We start from the raw sequence: 23,646 nt of genomic DNA, 5'->3' as shown, positions 1-23,646 counted from the left end.
ATGTTACTTCCATGTTAGTAGCATCAATTCAGTTACTGTCGCTGCATTACTATTGATCAAAACATAAGGAAGTTGGCATTTCCATAAGCACTTTGCTAACTATTACAACACCTATGCTACAGATGTAATCTCCAACGACCTCTTTTGTTAAGTATGCTGATATATATATGTAATGTTACTTCGCTAAGCTAACAACTACAATGTCTATAATGGCCCCTTTGGTCAACTGCTCTTTTGTTAAGTATACTAATATATATGTTACTATAGTGTGTAAAGCAAACAACTACAATGTCTATAATGGCCCCTTTGGTCAACTGCTCTTTTGTTAAGTATACTAATATATATGTTACTATAGTGTGTAAAGCAAACAACTACAGTCACTGTAATGATTCTTTTGATAATTACAATCACTTGCAAAAGGATAGTACCAAACATGCCGCAGTGCGGCCAGTTTTTTGCTAGTTTAATTTAAATAAATAAAAGCAAAAAGCACACCATATCATACATATACATATAGCAGATCTGTCCAAAATTCTTGTTTATTTGGTTCTGATATATATAGGTGATTTGCTTTCCACCGTAATCAGTCCAAAATTGAGCAGACAGTGCTCTTTGTAAAAAGCTAATTTACTATCCCTCCTAACCATCCCCTTTCTACTCCTTTCCATTGATTAAAAAAACTCAAGAATCACTAAATAGTGATTTATCCATTCCTTTCATCCCCTTTGCAAAAAAAAATCTCGAGAATACAGCCTAACAAGGAAGAATATACTATGCTATCAAGAGTCATTAAAAAAGGTAATGATATCCTCACAAAATGTCTCAGTTTCAAACTTTACTAGCAGCCTATATTGGGGTGGTCTAGGAAAGAGGCAGAAATGGTCATGGGATCACCCGGTGAGGCCACGTACAACCGAGCGAAAATACTCACCCCCGAACAATGAAAAAACTTATCCGTTTACTTGTATTCTATGCTATCGGGCATTCAAAAGTGTTATAGTGATCTCATTAACAGAACCCAAAGTGGGTCCGGATGAAATAGATGTGAGTATAGGCAATTCCTCTTCGGCGAAAAATGCAGGTGGATTAGGTGAAGGTAGAGCATTCTCATTTCCTAACATGAGAACCACTGATGACATAGTTGGCCTATCTTCTGCAAGATGCTGCACACATAATAAACCAATATGTATCGATCGTAATACTTGAGACTCGACGCACGAGAGTCTTACAGACGAGCTCACGAGTTCAAGTGACCTTCCTTCTTTGTACAGTCTCCATGCCTAAGTAATCAATAACAAACAATCATAAACAAGAACGTGTACGTGTTTGTTATATAAACGAACCCAAAACTTACATGTCCAATAAGTGTATCGTTGTGTTCTTCCTGAGAGAACCCTCGGTTTTTCTTCCCGCTCACAATTTCGAGCACCAAAACTCCAAAACTATAGACGTCCGACTTTACAGAGAAAAGCCCGTGCACTGCATACTCTGGAGGAATGTAACCGCTACAAAGAAGTTTAATATGAGCATTTTGAGTGAAAAAATAACAAACTCTAATAAACCAAAGGGCTTCTGGTCTAGCGGTATTAAGGGAACCCATCAACTTTTGAATTCGAGTCTCGTCGTGAAAAACAGGGTGTGTTTGTTGTTCCAAAAAAAAAAAAAAAAAAAAAAAAAAGGAATTATAATTCTTACTATGTTCCAACTACTCGGTTTGTATTAACTTCGCTCTCGTATCCGCTAAATCTTCTAGCAAGGCCAAAGTCTGATATCTTCGGGTTCAAGTCCTTATCTAACAGAATATTGCTAGCTTTTAGATCTCTATGGATGATTCGTAAACGTGAATCATGATGCAAATAAAGAAGCCCACGAGCGATCCCATGTATAATACGATAACGACGAGCCCAATCAAGCATTGGACTTTCTGATGTATCTGTTCAAACATTAGTTACTAAATTACCTGCAATACAATAAATTGTACTACTAGCATATATGAGGATTAAAGCTTGTGTATCGAACCGAATATAAACGAGTCCAGGCTTTTGTTCACCATGTATTCATAAATCAACATTCTTTCGTTTCCTTGAATACAGTATCCTAGAAGCTTCACAAGATTCCGATGCTGAAGTTTAGCAATGAGCTTAACTTCGTTCTTGAACTCATCAAGCCCTTGTGTTGAAGTTTTCGACAACCGTTTCACAGCTATTTCTAGACCATCTTCCAGTACACCCTGAAGACGATTCAGGTTATAGATATTTGGTTAACATTGAATGAATGGTTAAGTGTTTAATGGTTCTGACTGAACTTTGAACGACAATAACTTGTTTGATAATAATTCTGAATGAACTATATAAATGATGTAAAATTAATTTATTAACTTTTTAATTGAATACATAAAAGTATATAATTGTTTGATAAGTGTTGGACATAACTTAAGGAAGATATTAAAGGTAATGAAGGTGATGAATGGTTAAGAGAGTATTTCAACTCTGAATGGTTCAACACAAATTGTTGAATGGTTCAACATCATTTGTCATTCGGATATCACTAACAAACGCACTGAATGCTTAATGGTTCAACATTGAATATTGAATGTTAAACCATTGACTTAAGAGTCAAACAAACGCACCCTAAGTTATATATTTAATCCTCATATGTCTATATAATTATAATTATACAGTTTACCTTATAAACTGGACCAAATCCACCTTCACCAAGCTTATTATTGGGAGAGAAGTTGTTTGTAGATTTAGCAATGACAGAAAGGCTAAAAGACGACAACTCTGTATCGTCCTTATGACTCTCATTGGCGTAGTTCTCATCGCGACCTTGCCCTGGACCTACAAATTTCGATAAAGTTACTGTCTTTACTTCAGGCTAGTTTTAAACTACAGAAAGGAACTAATTCGGGTAACCTAAATCCGGTTTTTGCGCTTTCTTTTTCTTCTTCCATGCTGCATACATTGCAAAAATCAGACATACAAGGACCAAACCAAGCGAAATCGTCACAGCTATTATGATCGTTTGCTTCTTCTTTGTCTTTTTTGATCCATTTCCCGAAGATGTTGGACCTTTATTCCAAATGTTATTGACAATAATTGTTATATTCTTGTTTTATACAAATAAAAACATGAACTTTATATAACATGTGTAGCCTTACTTGTTAATTCGGAAGCCGGCATTCTTATGTAAAATTCTTGATTTTCATCGTACAACCGAATATCCATTAGATCACCGAACCATAGCAAGCATCCACTTCCACCATTTCTAATATCTAAACTAGCATAAGCATTACAAGTGCAGTTTTTCTTACAAGCCAATTCACATTCGCCAAGTGTCATGCTCTGATTGTACCACGAAACATTCGTGTCAGGAAACTTTATACCCGAAACGTTACGAAACCCATCCCCGGTTCCACAAGCTAACGGTTTTATTCGCTGACAGCCACTTGTCCAATCAGAAATGTTCCAATCTTTAGGGCTTCGTGGTTCAAACCCATCCAAACAACTACAAGGCGGGGCATTGTAAATGTTACAGACCCCGTTTGGACCACAAATCCCGTAACGTGCACAATTATCAATCGTTGCAGTCGAAAAATAATTCCAACTTTGCGTGCGATTGATCCAGTTCAAGTATCGAATGTTTCCATCCGGGAACAAATACATCCTGGAAACAAGTGTGTTGTTCACAAGATCATATCTATAATATATCTCATTATCATTAAACACAAACTGGTGTGTAAATATTGCATTTAATCCTAAATTAGGCATGCCGTTGAACGTAAGACCATCCCATGGTCCAAACCTCGACTGTCGATCCAAATCCCGCGTTTCAAACAATTGTGGATACCCGTTTTTATCAACACGAAGAACATACGAACCCGCAGATGGGTCATTATCGCTCTTCCATGACGTAAGGTGTATATCTTTACCCGTTTTCAAATCCAACCCAATTTTCATCCCTGATAAAAGTGTATCTCCAGGATAATCAAAACTTTGCCATATAATAATACCTTCTTGATTCCGTAAAACGAGATTCCCGGTATCCAAAAGCTGCGCTACGACACCATTATTCGTAACAGATACCGTTAAATTCGTCGACCAAATTACAGTACTGTTGCTGTTACTGTTACCGTTACCGTTACTGTTGAGAATTTCTAATCCACGTTGACCAACTCTGAGGATACCAGAATTATTGGTCAACGGAGTCTCGGTATTAGCGACCCACACGACAGTGCAAGTCGATATGTTGGTGTACCATATTCCGACATATCGATTTTTCGAAGTGCCGGGACTAAAGAATCCCAATTTGAAATTTTCGTCAGATGACAAAATGGTGTCACCATCTTTGATAATTTGATTTACTAATATGGTATCTACAGCTGCACAAGTTATCAAGATTGAAATCAGAACACAAGAACAATAAAGTATGTTTATTATACTTGATGAATGTGAACTGGTTTCTCTCATATGATATTCAGGATTATTTTAATCTGAATTGAAATGTATGACATTAAAAATATGAACTAATAACAGCAAACAGGAAATTTCCTGACCGAGGGAATTAGTTTGTGCAGCTGTTCAAAAGTCAAAGATGATGGCCCACCTAGCGCATTTTTTTGTAGTAACAAACTAACACCCACCGTTGTAAAAAATCCGATTAATCACCGACTACTCATTTTTAAAAGTAACATGTTCAGATTTTCCAAAATATGTTTAGTTAATCGGTCAACGTCAATTGATGAATCAAAATCGAATTTGGTAATCAAAATCGGTCAAAGTCAAAATTGATCAACATTTTAACATGAATTTAGACTAAAACTTTAGAGTTTATGGACAAATGAACAATTTTAGATAATTTGTTACGAGTAAATTTTATGTTTATGGTTTTTTTCTATATTTACACATATAATATTTAATATTTAATATTTAAATATATAAAGTACAATCTGATTAATTTTCGATTAATTTCCGAATTTCAAATTACTCCTTCTAAAGTACCGGCCGATTAATCCCGAAAATACAAATTTAGCAACCTTGGTGGTAACAGGCAGTACCAATAGTTTTAAAACCATCCATTTTCTTCAATGAGAATAGCTTTAATTATAGACATACATTTTAGCTTGAATTTTTCATATAATGATAAAAACTTGGTCCCATTCTGAAAAAAACTACCCAAATGCTTGATCATGATGGCCCGAGTGCTATCTGACTGTGTGGCCTTGAGTTCATTTACCAACTAAATATATCATGTATAATGAGTTATTGCTAAATAAAAATTATATACTCATTAAGTTCTCATTACATAATATGTTGAAAATTCGTGATTGTAAGAAATAAATTATTTGCTGGATATGTCTGTTACCACGAAATTACCTACATTTTGGTCAGAAAACAACTCTATATTAATTTTATCTTTTTTTGTGAATGACAAAGAACTTTACAAATGTCCAATGTTTACATTATATATATTATATTAAATATTAAATATTACTCCCTCCGTCCCACATTAATTATTCAGTATTCTATTTTGAAATGTCCTAAATTGATTGTCCACTATCAAATATGAAAAATAAATTTAGTCAGGTATATCATATTGTCCTTAATCAATTAATTATATTACAAAAGTAAGTGAGTTTTCCAATTAATTGATTGAGGGTAAAATTGTAAAGTAAAGAAAAAGTACACAAAAGGTACAATCACTTTTTCTTAGGGACAATTAATTTGGTCGAAGGGAGTAATTAATTAACTTTAATATTATACTATTATTATTACAACAACAAAACTCAATCTTACGTAAGTGGAGCATGAGGAAGTAAGATGTACACAATTATTCCTCTATCATAAAATAAAAAAAAAGTCATTTATCTGAGTGAAACACCCTAAGAGTAGAGAAATTCATCCCTCTCAATGTTCAGCGGAAAGAGAGATTGCTTCCGAATGGACCTCCGGCCACTAAGTAGATTAGAAAAAAAGTGTGAGACGCCATGAAAATGGTAGTTACAAATTTTCATGGGTTTTAAACATACCTGAAGTTCAATTTAGGCTCTAAGCGACAGTCAAGAGGCTAATAAATCGACATTTGTTGTTGACTCGATTAATAGAGCCATAGTATTTTATTATATAAAAAAAATACAAAGCAAATGTTGACAGCTGAGAATAAAAAACGAAAAACAAAAACATTCTAAAATAAATTCGTCGACATAGGACAGTAGGGACAAAGGAAATTCTTAAGGATAGCGTGTAGTTTGACGTTTTGTTCTACATCAAAATAGTATATAAAAAAGAGCTGATTCGTACACCACCATTTTTAGCCATACACCACTAAATGTGCATCAGACAGTTGTACAGTACAGTGCTTTAAAGCACAACTAGTGGTGAATGGCTAAAATTTGGTAGTGTACGAATCATCACCCTAAAAAAAAATGTCGTACGGATGGAAATGCCACAATACTAAATTATTTTAATTTTATTTTGTTTTGTTTAATAACTAAACTGATGACGTAGGGTTTTATTAATTAGGGCCTACGATTGACTTAGCGCACAAGTTATCTAAACCCTAATTCTCAACTATAAATATAGGGCAAAAACCGACATCAAGGACACTCCTCCCATCGCATACGGCTCTCTCCATCTCATGCTAAATGCCTCTTTACGACGACTACACGATCTAGGGTTTTTTCCTACGGATCTCGTAGGGTTTTTCTCCCTCTGGTCGTCGATAGATCCCGACTATCGACCGACGGGTAATTCGTTAGTGTGATGACCCGGAAAATTTCAACTATTTTAAACCAATTCTCTATATGATTTAATATTATATATATATATATATATATATATATATATATATATATATATATATATATATATATACAAGTAAAACACTAATTGCTACCGTAAAAACGACTTTGCTACAGTAAAACACTATTTGCTACAGTAAAAACGACTTTGCTACAGTAAAACACTATTTTGCTACAGTGAAAACGACTTTGCTACAGTAGCTACAGTGAAAACGACTTTGATACAGTGAATTGCTACAATGAAAACGACTTTGCTACAGTAAACACTATTTGCTACGGTAAATACTATTTACTACAGTAAACACTATTGCTACATTACACTATTTGATGTCGACGAACTAGCAAACAAAAACGGATAAGGCGGCCATGCGATCGCATGGCAAAAACGCTGAAAACTCATGCGATCGCATGAGCTACAGTAAATGGAAAAGTACTATAAAATGTCAGTTTTGCTCGACGAAGTAACACATCTTTTTTTTTTCTTCTTCTGTAATTTATTTATATTTATATCATAATTATAACTAGTGGAGGACCCGCGAATTCGCGGGGCTATGTGAGTGTTTATAAAGAAATAATGTAACGCAGGATCAGTAAGTTTTGAACATGTGTTGACTTGTTAGAATCATTATATGTTAATAAGTATTTGTTAGGTTTATAGTAAATCAACTGAATAACAGTGCTACATGATTTATAATGTGTAGATTTTTTTGTCAATAAAACACTTCTGTAGTTATAAGGCTAATATTTATAAGGCTAAGACTTTATAAAAAGAGACATTATAAATTTATGTAGTTATGTTTGACATAATAATTGTTGTTGGGAGTCAAAAATGTCGTCAATAAGTTTTTAGGATAACACAACCCATTCAGTTTGCAAACTTGATTTCATACCATATTAGTTGTGCATAAAAAGAACAAACATGCATCAAAAATGAGGCCAGGATCCAAAGCGGTTTGGGATTAACATGACCACTGCCATAATTAAATGGTGTGGCTGTAACAAACGTTATTGTCTCAAAACCTGAATATTGTTGGCCTGTGATCAGTTTTCCACCTCTACCGAGTGTTTAAACAATGTGAATTTTAATAATACAACCACAAATCGTTTTCTTCAAGACAATACATGTATATGTTTATTTGCTGAAAGAAAAACTTCAAGTTGGGTCTCTTACACCCGATGCCCGAATTCCTTGTCCATACCATTTTTTACTATACCAACTTATTTACATCGAGATACTGAATTTAACTGTTAACTAAATGCCCGAAGACCTTTAACACCTTTTGTACTGCTCGGAGACCTTTAACACATTTTGTACTGTGCCACTGCTTTTGCGTTGACCACCATCTCTACAACATTCAGATCACCAAAAATCCTGTCATTTTTCTTCCTACAGACATAAATTCAGTCAACAGAAGTCATAACTTATTATGCAAAAAGACTGGACCCGCATAAGATAAAAATCAAAGCAAATTAAGTAGTTGTCCTGAATTGTAGACATATTTCTTAAATCAAGGAAATTATCGGATAAGCTATACTTCAGTAAAACAAAAAAAAATTACGAAGCACATAATAACCAAATAAGCAAGCTATACTTCACAAAAATTAGAGTATCGAACATCTTATCAAACACCTGGCATGATTAACTAATACATGCTACCAAGTTCCTACGTAGAGCAAACCCGCATTCAATTGATCCAAATTCAGGTGTTCTCATCTCCCACAATTCGACCTCTTAGAACTCGAATTTTGTTAGAAGTTGAAAGACACCTATAATATTCAACATCAGTTTTCGTTACGTTAACTGGTTTTTCTTTTTGAATGAAAATTTTGACATCGAATGCTGCTAACAAAAAGAAATCTATTTTTTACCTTATGGAGTATCATGATACCAAAGTCATTGAACATAAGTGTATTAGACCAACTTCACTTATAAATAACTTACCAATTTGCTACAATATTTTACACTTAACCCAATTCGCCAACCCGCCTAAGTTGCAACCATCAATTCTCTCATTTTATGGAAGTCCCAACTTGACTTATGAATATTTTTTAAAGAAAAATGACATGGTCTAATACTAAGTAAATAGCCATCTATTCTACAATCTGCTAAAAAGCTTACATTTTTAGATTAATTTGGTGCATGGAACTGGAAAAGAACACACATGGTCTGATACTCTGATTCCCAATCAACTCAAGATTGTAACATATTTTAATTACCCACATTAAGCAACTGTAGGCGGTAACGTTAAAAAAGGGGATAAAGTTAGAAAGTTTGGGCTTTTGATGAATAGATGTTGAAATATTTTCAGGATGGAAATAACCCAGATGAGATGAAAGGTAAATCGAAAATGATAATAACAAATGAAAGATCACTCACCGGAAAATATGTTAATTGGCGGCGAAGGGGTTTTTGGTCCGGTGTTACCCTGCTATTATCCGATTTGATTCCACAACTATCTATAAAACAATTTCTATCTGTATATATACACACATAAAGAAGATGAATCAAGTGTGATCGATCAGTCAGCGAACCGCCCGTAATCAATTGATGTGAATTGAATGGATTTAAACCCTAATCAAGATTAACTTAAACATATTTGAGTAACAACATCAGTTCAAACATACCTTAATTTGTGACCTTACAATTCATAACGTAAGTTCAAACATACCTTAAACTGTGTATTGCCTTTATGAACCCGTGCCTCTTTGTAACTGTGGCGGCTAGCGGACTCTTTTTCATTAAAAATTCTGTATTTGTTGTGGCTTTTAGTGTTGTATAAGCGCTTTTTGGTGCACAAGATTCGGGTTTTTGACCTCTAAAGATTTTTGTTGGTGAAATCACCTTACTTTGTTCACATTTGTCGCATTTTCAGAATGCGGGAGCCTCTTCCATAAGTACCCGCATACAGTAACTGAAAAAAAGTCAACATATTATGAAAACATAAAGAAAGTTTGAAGTTTCAAAAGTGTATGGTTAATTAATAAAGGTCAAGCTGGATACATCATGAAAGACTATAAATTCTAAGATGGCTTTTATCAAATGATCAAAACTGGTAAAAGTAGATGCATGATTGAAGTTTCAAAAGTGATCACGTAAATTAATTAAAGAAAGCCTAAAAAATTTCTGATAAAAGTAATTTATCAGTTTGTAAGCATCTATAAACCATTCAGGTTACTTTCAAGTTCAACCCATTCGACCAGTTCCAATGAGAATTTACCCATTTGCAACCCGTAAATATAACAGAATTAACTAATTTCATAAATGGGTTGAAATAGCCACTCTGCCAAATACCCTTGTTATAAGATTCTGTGTTTATAACATATCTTTTATTGTCCAAATGGGTAAAACGGGCTAAAAGTCGCCTAAAGTATTATCGTGCAAGAATTATACTACCTATTATATCGTTTTAGTTAAAGATTTAGATTATTATGCAATAGTTAGGTTCTAGTAAATATAACCAACTCATTATTTATTTAGAAAAACTCAAAAAAAAAAAACGTGTAGATCAACTCTTGACCCATTTGACCGAACTAAAAATGTTTTTTTCAACCCAAATCCATATCACTTTTGTTCGATATTATGTTATAAGATAGTTAGCAACATAAATTACCATATAACAATCCAAAGCACTTTGTACAAGTTGTGAGACCTCCACAAATACCTCTTCCTGTGATGATTCAGGCAAGAACACCTTATCAAACACGAAATATTGCTTTTGCCCTTTTTAAAAGCAAAAAAAAAAAAAAAAAAAAAAAAAAAAAAAAAAAAACAGATAAGAGTACTAAACCTGGTCAAGAAAGTCGACTATGCCCAAAAGGATATATTTTAATAGTACCTTGTCGCATTATTTCAACGCGTAGGCCAAGATTTTAGATTGATGTCGGATAAGTAGCAACCTTTGTTTCAGTGTCAATGATAGTGCTCCAAATGAACATATATTTAGTAGCAATATCGTTCCAATATGTAAAGTTTTTAAATGTAATTTCCTTATTTTTAGTTGTAATAGTTAAATAAATAAGTGCGAAGACGAAAGACGCAAATCGCTCGAAAATGAAGATTTAAAGACAAAAACGAAGATTTGAAAGACCAAAACGTCCAAAAAGCTCAAATGTACAAGATACAATTCAAAAGGTTCAATTTATTGATGAAGAACGTCTAAAAATGACAAGAGTACAAGTTACAAAACGCAAAGTACAAGATATAAAATTGTACGAAAGGACGTTCGAAAATCCGGAACCGAGGCATGAACCAACTTTCAGCGCTCGACGCAACGGTGTAAAAATTACGAGTCAACTATGCACAAGAATAAAATATAATATTTAAATAATTCATAATAAGAATAATATTAAATAATAAAAAGTTGTTAATTGAGCATAGTTCAGGGGTCGTAAATGAAAATTTGAATTCTAATTTTCCTATAAAAGGAACGATGTATTACGATGAAGAGGAGAACTTTTTTTTCCGATCTTTTTTTTCTTCTTCTATTTTTTTCTTATTTTTCTATCTATCAAATATCAATATCTATATTTATAATTCTCTATCATAATGTTAATGTAATCAGATATAACAATAATCTTAATTTTAATTTTAAATTATGATAATAATAAGATTTATGATAGAGATCGTTTGAGTGTGTAAGTCGAAATTCTGTCCGTGTAACGCTACGCTATTTTTAATCATTGTAAGTTATGTTCAACCTTTTTACATTAATGTCTCGTAGCTAAGTCGTTATTATGCTTATTTAAAATGAAGTACTCATGATGTTGGGCTAATTACTAAAATTGGGTTATTGAACTTTGGACCATAATTAAGGTTTGGGCAAAAGACCGACACTTGTGGAAATTGGATTATTGACTATTAATAGATGGGGGGTATTGTCTAATTGAGTGACAACTCATTGGAGTCTGTCGAACCTATCTTCAAATTAATTAACCTAATAATTAATAATGATTATGGTTGTCCTATTTAGTGACGTTCATATGGAATCTGTTATAATCATTTAATTAATCAATTGGGTTGGGTAATTGATTATTCATTCTGATCAAGTGGATGAATTAATATTCATAAACTAATTAAAACAGGGGTGGATTACATACAGTGATAACTGGTGTAATTGTTGACAGAAGTGATAACTGCGTCACAGTTTAAATCCTTAATCAGTTGGAATATTTGACTTCGGGTATAAGGGTAATTTGACGAGGATACCCGCACTTTATATTTATGACCGATGAACTATTATGGACAAAAACCAGATAGACGTATCAAATAAACCAGGACAAAGGACAATTAACCCATGGTAATAAATTAAAATCAACACGTCAAACATCATGATTACGGAAGTTTAAATAAGCATAATTCTTTTATTATATTTCTCATCGTATCTTTATTTACTGTCATTTTATTACTCGCAATTTTATTTACTGTCATTTTATTTATTGTCATTATTTTACGCACTTTAATTATCGTCATTTATCTTTACGCTTAAAATATAGAATCGACAAACCGGTCATTAAACGGTAAAACCCCCCTTTTATAATAATATTACTACTTATATAATTATATATATTTTGTATAAATATAGTTAAAAATATAGTAAGTTTCACCAGCTCCCTGTGGAACGAACCGGACTTACTAAAAACTACACTACTTTACGATTAGGTACACTGCCTATAGTGTTGTAGCAAGGTTTAAGTATATCCATTCTATAAATAAATAAATATCTTGTGTAAAATTGTATCGTATTTAATAGTATTTCCTGCTAAAAATTAATAGTATTTTATACCCCTCTGCTTTGACATCAAGTTTTTGGCGCCGCTGCCGGGGAGCGCTAAAACGCTATATTTTTAATTATAATAATATTGAAATAAAATATAATAATATAATAATATTGAAATAGAATATAATAATATAATAATATTGAAATAGAATATAATAATATAAAAATATTTAAGAATCTTTACGTAAATTTTTTAAAAAAAAAAGTCGTATTTATTAAATACTTCAGGGGTATATTATGTAACTTATAATTAATAATTGCTATCATATCGCTTTCATGTGAATAGTAAATTAATTAATTTATTTTCATTTACTATTCATGAATAGTAAATGAATTAAAAAAAAAAGTTTTAAAAAAAATTTTAATTATAAAAAAATTATTAATTTGTAAAAAAAAAATCGTTTTTAAAAAAAAAAAAAAAAAAAATCGTTTTTTTTAAAAAAAAAAAAAAAAAAAAAAAAAAATTTCGTTTTAAAAAAAAAAAAAAAAAAAAAAAAAAAAATTTGTGTAAAAAAAAAAAAAATCGTTTTTTTTTAAAAGAAAAAAAAAAATCGTTTAAAAAAAAAAAAAAAAAAAATTTTTGAAAAAAAAAAAAAAAAAAAAAAAAAAACGTAAAAAAAAAAAACGTAAAAAAAAAAAAAAAAACAAAAACGTAAAAAAAAAAAAAACGTAAAAAAAAAAAAAAAAAAAAAAAAATTTATTAAAAAAAATATATATATTTTTAAAATTTTGTCTATAAAAAAAAAATGTTTTTTTTTTAGTTTTATTACCTTTAGATTTTTAGACTATAGTCGCAACTTTTAGTATTAAGTTTAGTTTTGCCATAGTTATTTTTACTTCTAGAATTTTTAGGCTTTGCCGTAAAATCCCTTAAGTGCTTATTCCTTAGACTAAGTTTTAGGTGCTTTAGAATTTTACGACGCCGTATTTCGCACTACTTTCTTATTTTTATTTTTCGACGCCTATTTTTCGACCTTTTATTTTTCGACATTTTTCGACGCGCAATCTATTTCTTTCTTATTTCTCGCCATTCTAGTTTTTAGGACTTAGAATTTTTTTCTACTTCTTCTCTAAATTTCTTAAAATTACGAAAATTTATTTTAAGTGGTTAAATTGATAGACATCAAAATTTTCTGGTTCGTAGTAATAGTTGGATTTGTACGTGGACCGGGTTATTGGAGCCAAACAGTCCTCAATTATATTGAGACCAAACGAATCCTGCCCCTCTGCTGCATCTTTTGGCTATTCGAAACGTGGGCAAAATCAGAAAAGTCTATTGGTTGGATAACTTATTATAATTTTTCTTTCCTTTTTAAAACTAATAGGATATTCAGTGAATGCACCGAGCAAGACGTTCACCACCTTTTGTACGTTCACCACCTGTAACTCGATCAAGACATCGTTTAACAAATATAGCTGCCGTTGATTTTTCTTTATACTCGTCATCAAGTCGACCGAGTACTTCAACTCAAATTTCCGATAATCCAGTTTTTGAAACCAATATCACAATTGAGAATCCGGAGAATACTCAGGGACAATTCCGAGACCCTGATCCATTAATTATTCCTCCGGAACCACCAATCATTCAAACAGAGATTGTTGAGGAAGAAACCATTAAATCAGAAACCTCTAGTGATTCAGATACAACACTTCCAATCATGGAAAATCTAGAACCTCTAAGTATGGAAGACCGAATGAGAGCTACACGCACGGGCCAAGGTCATGCAATTATTAAACCAGAAGTTAATGCTCCAGATTATGAAATCAAAGGACAAATTCTACACATGGTGACTAATCAATGCCAATTCAGTGGTGCGCCGAATGAAGACCCAAACGAACATCTTCGTACGTTTAATAGAATTTGTACACTATTCAAAATCCGAGAAGTGGAAGACGAACAAATCTATCTCATGTTATTTCCCTGGACTTTAAAGGGAGAAGCCAAAGATTGGTTAGAATCGTTACCTGAAGGGGCGATTGACACATGGGATGTTTTAGTTGAAAAATTTCTTAAACGATTCTTTCCGGCATCCAAAGCCGTGAGACTTCAAGGAGAAATTGTTACGTTCGCGCAAAATCCAAATGAAACATTATATGAGGCGTGGACAAGATTCGGAAGGATGTTGAGAGGATGTCCTCAACACGGATTAGATACTTTTCAAATAGTACAAATCTTCTATAAAGGCGTAGACATCGCCACACGAAAAGACATCGACATAACCGCTGGTGGATCCATTATGAAGAAAACCGCAACTGAAGCTTACAAGATCATTGATAGCACAGCCTCCCACTCACATGAGTGGCATCAAGAAAAAGATATCTTTCGATCATCTAAAGTGGCTAGAGCCGATTCTAGCCATGACTTTGATTCCGTTTCCGCAAAAATAGATGCTTTCGAAAGACGAATGGAAAAGATGAATAAAGATATTCACGCAATACGAATCAGTTGTGAGCAATGCGGTGGACCACACTTATTGAAAGATTGTCACATTGAACCAACGATGGAACAACGAGAGAATGTTTCCTATATGAACCAAAGGCCGGGAAATAATTATCAAAATAATTATCAACCGCCAAGGCTAAACTTAAATCGAAATCAAAACATTCTTTACAATCCAAAAGGACCCGAAAATAACTGGTATAACCAACAAGGTCCGAATAACCAACCAACTCAAAACAACACTTTCAATCAACAAAGACCTAGCTTGTATAAACCACCACAACAACCCGAAGAGAAAAAGCCAAATCTAGAAGAAATGATGGCAAAGCTGATTGAATCTCAAACACAATTCATTACATCTCAAACCCAAACGAACGAGAGGTTTGATCAGTCATTAAGAACTCAACAAGCTTCCATTTTGAATCTAGAAAAACACGTAGGTACTCTTGCTAGCATGATGAGTGAGAGGGAACAAGGAAAGCTACCGAGTAATACTGAAGTAAATCCTCGGAATGAGAATGTTAATATGGTGTCAACGAATTCTGAAAAACCAGCATCAGAAGATGGGAAGGTTTTAGATGAGAGTAACAATGAAGAAGTTACACCACCACCACCCGAGTATGTAAAGCCAGTGGTGGCACCATACAAACCGCCCATCCCGTTTCCAAGAAAAGGAGTTGAGTATGAGCAAGTGATAGGTAATAAAGATTGTGATACCTCTGGAAAGAAGAAGAAGAAAAAGAATAAGAAAGTGCAAGAAACAAAAGCCGTAAATATAAACCCGGTGAAGACAGTTCCACCAAAACCTCCACCTAGGGTAGGTGATCCGGGTGAATTTATTGTTCCTTGTCTACTTAGTGATTGTGTCATGTATGATGCACTAGCAGATTTAGGTGCGAGTATAAGTGTTATGCCTCTTTCCTTATATAAGAGATTAGGTGTAGGTAAGTTAAGTCCAACGGATATGAGTGTTCGACTCTTTGATCAAACCATTAAGCACCCAGTTGGAATTGCTGACAACCTACCCGTTCAAGTAGGCAATTTAACCTTTCTAGTCGAATTCATTGTCATTAACATAGAAGAGGACCCAAACATTCCTCTAATTTTAGGTCGACCATTCTTAGCGTCCACCGGGGCGTTATTTGATGTAGGAAATGGAAGAATGACACTTAGTAGTGGTAACAAATCGATCACCTTTATGATTCGAAAGTCTAAATCTCCACCAACCAAAACCATTGAACCAGCAAAAACGATTGGTAACAACCATGTTGTTTTACCAACTCCAACGGTAGTGCTTAATAATAATAAAACGCCTAAGTGTGGGGAAAATGAAGTAAAACCTAATGATGACTTGATAATAAAGAACCCCGTTGTTGATACGAAATTAAATGACCCCGTTATTAACAGTTCAATGAAGAAACTTTTTAAACGGGCTATCGATGCTAGAAGTAAGGGGAACTTTAAGTTATGTAACCGGTTAGTATCCAATCTGTCACCTAAAGAAAAGGCGAAACTAGTTGAATTTTGGGATATTACGGAAGAAGTCGGGCACTGGCTTAAAGAAAAAGTCACGGATATGCAAGTTGATTATGGACCAAGAGAAATTAACGATGAAGTTAATCACAATTTTGACACCACGGCTACCTAAGTGTGGGGAGATTCAAATGTTCTAAAAAGAAAATGCTATCTAGAGTTAGTTGTTCTGTTCTCGTGTAGTTCCGAGAATGGAACCCGATTGGTCTTTTCCGCTAGCAGACACTAAAGAACTAGTTTTCTCCCTCCATTCTGAATTTTTATTTTTTTTTAGGTTTTATTTGAAATTAATATGCATTTTAATTTATGTTTTATTGTGATTTTAAAAAAAACAAAATTTACTTTATTTCTTTAAGTTAAAAATATGATTTTTAAAATTCGTCGTAAGTTGAACAGTAGGTCATTGAACCGAAATTGCTTTACCCGAGGGCGGGGCGATAAATTTTGTTATCATTATTTTTAATTTTATTGATCTAAAGCATGCCAAAAATATTATATATTATAAATTTTTGAACGTGGGGTTATGTACCAAACTTCAAAAATATGTATATATATATGTTTGTATATTATCTTATGTACAAAACAGGGTAAAACAGCGCACTTTCAAAGACTGTCATGAAGTTCAGCAAAAGCTACTGATTTTGACAAGACGCAAAAAAATCAAATGTGAAATAACAATATGTTTGCAAACTCGGTATTTTTAATAACTTTTCTACACTAATCACCCTCATGAATTTATAATTATAGTCTGATTTCATGCAAATGAGGGCATTGCATGATCTCAAGTGTGGGGAAGGGTTATAAATTCTCTCAGGTTTATACTTGGTTTATTTGCCAAATTTTGTAAAAATTTGAAAAATTTTCAATTAAATGAAGTCAAAATCATGTTTATACATATTTATGAACGGTGAAAACTAGGTGATAATACCGAAATTATCGTTACATCGGAAAGGACATAAATTGAGAAACAACCTAAACTGCTTGAATTCATTTAAAATGGAATAAAGGAGAATAAAAAGGCAAAGAAAGAAACTAAGTGTGGGGAGAATGTACCAAGTTATTCAATTAAAAACTATCTATCACATATCTTTGTACAAGATTATTAGAGGTACTTTTGTTTTGGATGATACTAATCAGTTTTACCCGGTTTACTGTAATATATTTGAAAGAAAGATGGATCTACACGATGAATCAATTCCATCATTAAAAGGAAGTAAAGTCTTCCGAAAAAGACACGCGCTTCTTGATTTAGGTCAAGAAGTTGTCGTCCAGACCAGCTGTAGGTTGACGAAAAATCTAGAAAAGTCATCTCTAAAATCAGCAGGAAATCCACGGACCTCAGCATCAAACAGGGTCGCCAAGTGGTCAGATTTATCCTAACCATGAGAAGGATTTATCTCGTACAATGGGGAGGCACCGTGCAAATTAGCTTGATAAGACTAATGAATCAGATCCCCAGAAAGGATAATCTCCTTAAAGATCAAAAATCAGCTTTTAAGCCTGATATTACTCAATCCTTGAGATTGACCTTAAAGATTGAGAATTCAAACTCATGGAATTCGATGATGTCTAAACTCGAGCTTGAACGAGAAAATATTTTGATCAAAATACAAACCGATTTGTTTTCTGAAAACCCATTTTCAATGCGTTCATTACCATTGAACGTAAAATCCTAGGAATTCACCTGGAATTCATTAGGTCACCTGAACCAAATCGGGTGTCAACCGTAAGAACGGTGGTTGCATAGCATGGTCGGAGACAGGACCTTGTGCCAGACCGAAAAATCATAGGATGATCTTTACTATCGCTCCTACCAAGGATAGTTCTAGCATCCGACACGTTAAAAGACCATAACCAAAAGCATGTCATTAGACATTGCCTTAACAGTTTCTTGTTCATCGCTTTCCTTTACAACCGGACGGTAGTTTGCCGAAAGGTAATATACGGAACAAGTAAACTGGATGTGTGCTTTCCGATACCGGGATAGCAGTGGATTACACGAACCTAAATGTTTTTAGCCAAAATATTGATCCACAAATATATTTTGCAACACCAATGGTGGATCAAATCAGAAAACTTATCTAGGGTAAAAGCTAGATTGAATTTTCAAAAGATTAAATGTTTTCATAAAGATCCAATTTCCCTAAAGGATCTACATTTTTATAGTCATGTGGGACTGTAAACCGCCTTTCAAATGTGTACTTTGCTTTGGAAATCGAAAGTAAATCGGCTATTTGATTGCAAGTGTCGTTGACCTAAACCCGAGGCAACTGTGGATGACACACCCACCTTTAACCATCATTACTGTCATTGTTTATACCGCTATATCAAAATCACTGATGTACAAAATGTGATGAATAAAAAAGTGATTCATGTATGTTTTTATTTCAAGTTCTGTATTGCTTGAGGACAAGCAACGCTCAAGTGTGGGGATATTTGATAGTGCTCCAAATGAACATATATTTAGTAGCAATATCGTTCCAATATGTAAAGTTTTTAAATGTAATTTCCTTATTTTTAGTTGTAATAGTTAAATAAATAAGTGCGAAGACGAAAGACGCAAATCGCTCGAAAATGAAGATTTAAAGACAAAAACGAAGATTTGAAAGACCAAAACGTCCAAAAAGCTCAAATGTACAAGATACAATTCAAAAGGTTCAATTTATTGATGAAGAACGTCTAAAAATGACAAGAGTACAAGTTACAAAACGCAAAGTACAAGATATAAAATTGTACGAAAGGACGTTCGAAAATCCGGAACCGAGGCATGAACCAACTTTCAGCGCTCGACGCAACGGTGTAAAAATTACGAGTCAACTATGCACAAGAATAAAATATAATATTTAAATAATTCATAATAAGAATAATATTAAATAATAAAAAGTTGTTAATTGAGCATAGTTCAGGGGTCGTAAATGAAAATTTGAATTCTAATTTTCCTATAAAAGGAACGATGTATTACGATGAAGAGGAGAACTTTTTTTTCCGATCTTTTTTTTCTTCTTCTATTTTTTTCTTATTTTTCTATCTATCAAATATCAATATCTATATTTATAATTCTCTATCATAATGTTAATGTAATCAGATATAACAATAATCTTAATTTTAATTTTAAATTATGATAATAATAAGATTTATGATAGAGATCGTTTGAGTGTGTAAGTCGAAATTCTGTCCGTGTAACGCTACGCTATTTTTAATCATTGTAAGTTATGTTCAACCTTTTTACATTAATGTCTCGTAGCTAAGTCGTTATTATGCTTATTTAAAATGAAGTACTCATGATGTTGGGCTAATTACTAAAATTGGGTTATTGAACTTTGGACCATAATTAAGGTTTGGGCAAAAGACCGACACTTGTGGAAATTGGATTATTGACTATTAATAGATGGGGGGTATTGTCTAATTGAGTGACAACTCATTGGAGTCTGTCGAACCTATCTTCAAATTAATTAACCTAATAATTAATAATGATTATGGTTGTCCTATTTAGTGACGTTCATATGGAATCTGTTATAATCATTTAATTAATCAATTGGGTTGGGTAATTGATTATTCATTCTGATCAAGTGGATGAATTAATATTCATAAACTAATTAAAACAGGGGTGGATTACATACAGTGATAACTGGTGTAATTGTTGACAGAAGTGATAACTGCGTCACAGTTTAAATCCTTAATCAGTTGGAATATTTGACTTCGGGTATAAGGGTAATTTGACGAGGATACTCGCACTTTATATTTATGACCGATGAACTATTATGGACAAAAACCAGATAGACGTATCAAATAAACCAGGACAAAGGACAATTAACCCATGGTAATAAATTAAAATCAACACGTCAAACATCATGATTACGGAAGTTTAAATAAGCATAATTCTTTTATTATATTTCTCATCGTATCTTTATTTACTGTCATTTTATTACTCGCAATTTTATTTACTGTCATTTTATTTATTGTCATTATTTTACGCACTTTAATTATCGTCATTTATCTTTACGCTTAAAATATAGAATCGACAAACCGGTCATTAAACGGTAAAACCCCCCTTTTATAATAATATTACTACTTATATAATTATATATATTTTGTATAAATATAGTTAAAAATATAGTAAGTTTCACCAGCTCCCTGTGGAACGAACCGGACTTACTAAAAACTACACTACTTTACGATTAGGTACACTGCCTATAGTGTTGTAGCAAGGTTTAGGTATATCCCATCCGTAAATTAATAAAACTTGTGTCATATTTTGTAGTATTTCCTAGTAAAAATAATACTATTTCGTACCCTCACGCTACATCATCAGTCAACGGCATCATCAACCAATAAAGGTCGAACCCTGCAAAAAAAATCTTATATTCCCTTTCAATACCTGTACCAAAACAGAAGCTCGTTATAGTGACAATACGTTGAAACATTAATTATATGGAAACTGACGTACCATGTCTCAATATTAAATAACATCATTATGTATAATCTTTTAACAATACCCAACTGAATAAAAGATAATTAAACTAATTAGGTAACTACAATGGAATTTACAAATAAGCTACAATTAACAAATGTGAATGAAAGAAAACTAATTTGTATGACAAATTCAAACAACAAACCTATCCACAATCGACCCATTCATACGCAAGTAGGTTAAAAGTGTAACTACTTAAAAAGTGTTGGAAAGTAAAACAAAATAATAACAAAAACATTAAAATAATAATGAAATTAACATTATTTTAATTATTTACAAGCCTGGGAGAATATTCTGTTAAAAATCCTGTAAGTGAATGTAGTGCTCATAAGAAAAGAATTTGCATGAAAATAATAGTTGTACAACCATTTTAATTTATTTTATAGAAAGAATAATTATAATTATATGAAACTATTTTAGAACTTTGTTTATATCCTCCTTTTCATCAGAATGAAGCATTGAAGAAGCTTAATTCCCACACTTGAGCACTTATAGAGTAAGACAGCCGTTACTCGTTGTATTCACGTAGTATAATATTCTGTCAGCTGACCATCACAATAGAAATGTAAAAAAATGATTAACGAACTCCTAAAATACTATAAATAATAAAGTAACGCATAAATAGGTAAAAGGATTTTATTGTATCTCTCTTGAAACTCGGGCATGCTCTGTAAGAATTCTAACCCGGGATAAGTTGTTGAAAGTTCGTGAAGCCTCAGTTTGAATCCTTCATGTGGAAAAGGTGAAAACAAATCATGTAAATGAGTTTAGATTACTCCTCAAGCTTATAACCTATATAAAATGTAACTTGAAAAAACTAATTACAATATGTATGCTTTATATGAACATGCTAGTTCAAGACATCATAATTCAAAAAAACCACACAGACACAATACGCACATATGAGTCATAATTAAAATCAAATCATGAATCAATTAAACAAAAATACAACATCCATAAAAGTCATTTATATGTATATACCAGAAAAAATGCTCAAGCTACCTTCAGTCAATTCAAATGCTCCATCTTGACTTTCAGTTGTATGGTATGGTAAAGTCAAAAAAACAATTCTTTTGATTAACTCCCATATATAGTAATCAAAATTGATCCAACAAATTCTATCCTAACTCGAATCAGATATCTTACTCATCCACCATGCGAAATCTCCACCGACCCATATAGCCTTCATCTAGCAATTCACACATTGTTGCTGACCCATACCCAATTGACCCAATAAAATCAATACACACTTGAGGATTATATAAGTGTTTTTAAGATACAACTGCACACATCATATTCTATAATCTGACCAAAATTAACAAAGAGAAGTTGGACTGGGCGCATTCATCCAATCTGGCATTTCATTACCACAACAACATTGGACACTTTTAGCATGATACACCAAATTCAAAGCATGCTGTCAGCAATCATTGGAAATATCAGAATACAACTCTTGATCCTCAAATACCAAAATTTATGATCACCTTCCATATTCTTAAGTATGCAGAAACATTAACCTCAGAAAAACCATCTTCATGATCGAAAATAGGAAAAAACCCAAAAATTAACTAAAATGGATTGTAACATAATAACTTCATAAAACAATAATGCAGAAAAATTTAACTTAATGTTGATCCATGGCCGTGCAAGTAGTACCAGTAGAAAATACATAATTAACAATAACCACTGGTTATGATTGATGTAAGGCATGGGTGAGTAAGCAGTGTATGAATTAGAGTGAATATATATGGCTGAAAAATGATACCTTTGTAGTTCATAACCCAACTGGAGATAATGGTCGGAACAACTGGTTTGAGCAATGATTAGTATCCTTCGATGTCAAAATTCATTGCCTGCTCATTCCATAGTCAGTGGAACAATGTACCACTGCACGGAGTTGATATATTGTGGTTGTTGCTGGTTAGTCCCTGATCATTGTTATAAAAGCCTAAGAAACATTTAAATTTTTTAGAACTCACCTTAGATTTGCAAGGTTACTGTACGTTTTCAGGTGTCTGATGTTGTGACTTTACCAGCATAATCCTGCTCATTTTTCATCGCATCAGCTGCCTTCTTTCCACAATTCCCGAGCACATCCTTCACTAAATTAATCGCTTCTAACAAAACAACATCATATCAGCAAGACCTGACACGTACTTCCACCAATCAACAAATATACCATAACCCTAACACTTAATTTTAGAATCATCACATAAATCGAGAAAAAAAAGCCTAATCAATAACAACAACACTCTTAGTAGAAGGCTCTGGGGCCGAAACAGGTAACACATACCGCCAATTACAAATTACACTAACTAAATATCAACGGCTAAATTACGTACCCTAAACATCGAAATCGTATACCTCTTAATTGTATAACTCTTCAAAATCGTAACAACCAAATACTAACTACGAAAAATTCCTGCCAAATACTAAACTAAAAATATACATAACACCTAATTAATTGTCAGTTAAAGAACCCATACCATAGACCGATTGGAACAACATAGATATCAATGGCGGAAGTGAATTTAACAGCGACATCACAAAGAATTTTGATTAGAATTTTGAATTAGAATTTCGATTTCAGAAAATTGCATTTGTAACCTCCTGAATCGTAACTGTC

The 23,646-nt window shown here is 32.9% G+C and overlaps 1 protein-coding gene and 1 long non-coding RNA gene across 2 annotated transcripts; both read right to left on the bottom strand.

Annotated features, from left to right (window-relative positions):
• Positions 1–336: 336 nt before the first annotated feature.
• LOC139862589 (G-type lectin S-receptor-like serine/threonine-protein kinase At4g27290) lies at positions 337–4,505 on the bottom strand. The gene is made up of 7 exons (XM_071851207.1): positions 3,161–4,505; positions 2,916–3,071; positions 2,686–2,840; positions 2,020–2,230; positions 1,696–1,933; positions 1,355–1,505; positions 337–1,280 (listed from the first exon to the last, which is right to left on the bottom strand). The coding sequence occupies exons 1-7, from the start codon at positions 4,467–4,469 to the stop codon at positions 975–977; spliced, it is 2,526 nt and encodes an 841-aa protein (XP_071707308.1). The 5' UTR covers positions 4,470–4,505; the 3' UTR covers positions 337–974.
• A 17,275-nt stretch (positions 4,506–21,780) lies between these two features.
• Positions 21,781–23,137, bottom strand: LOC139862591 (uncharacterized). The gene is made up of 3 exons (XR_011764222.1): positions 23,000–23,137; positions 22,786–22,907; positions 21,781–22,551 (listed from the first exon to the last, which is right to left on the bottom strand). It is a non-coding gene; the product is annotated as an uncharacterized lncRNA (long non-coding RNA).
• Between the last annotated feature and the right edge of the window lie 509 nt (positions 23,138–23,646).

Source organism: Rutidosis leptorrhynchoides, chromosome 8 (genome assembly GCF_046630445.1).
Source record: "Rutidosis leptorrhynchoides isolate AG116_Rl617_1_P2 chromosome 8, CSIRO_AGI_Rlap_v1, whole genome shotgun sequence".
Taxonomy (NCBI): domain Eukaryota; kingdom Viridiplantae; phylum Streptophyta; class Magnoliopsida; order Asterales; family Asteraceae; genus Rutidosis; species Rutidosis leptorrhynchoides.
Note: the sequence above shows the minus strand (reverse complement) of the source record. Positions and strands in the feature narration are given on the sequence as shown.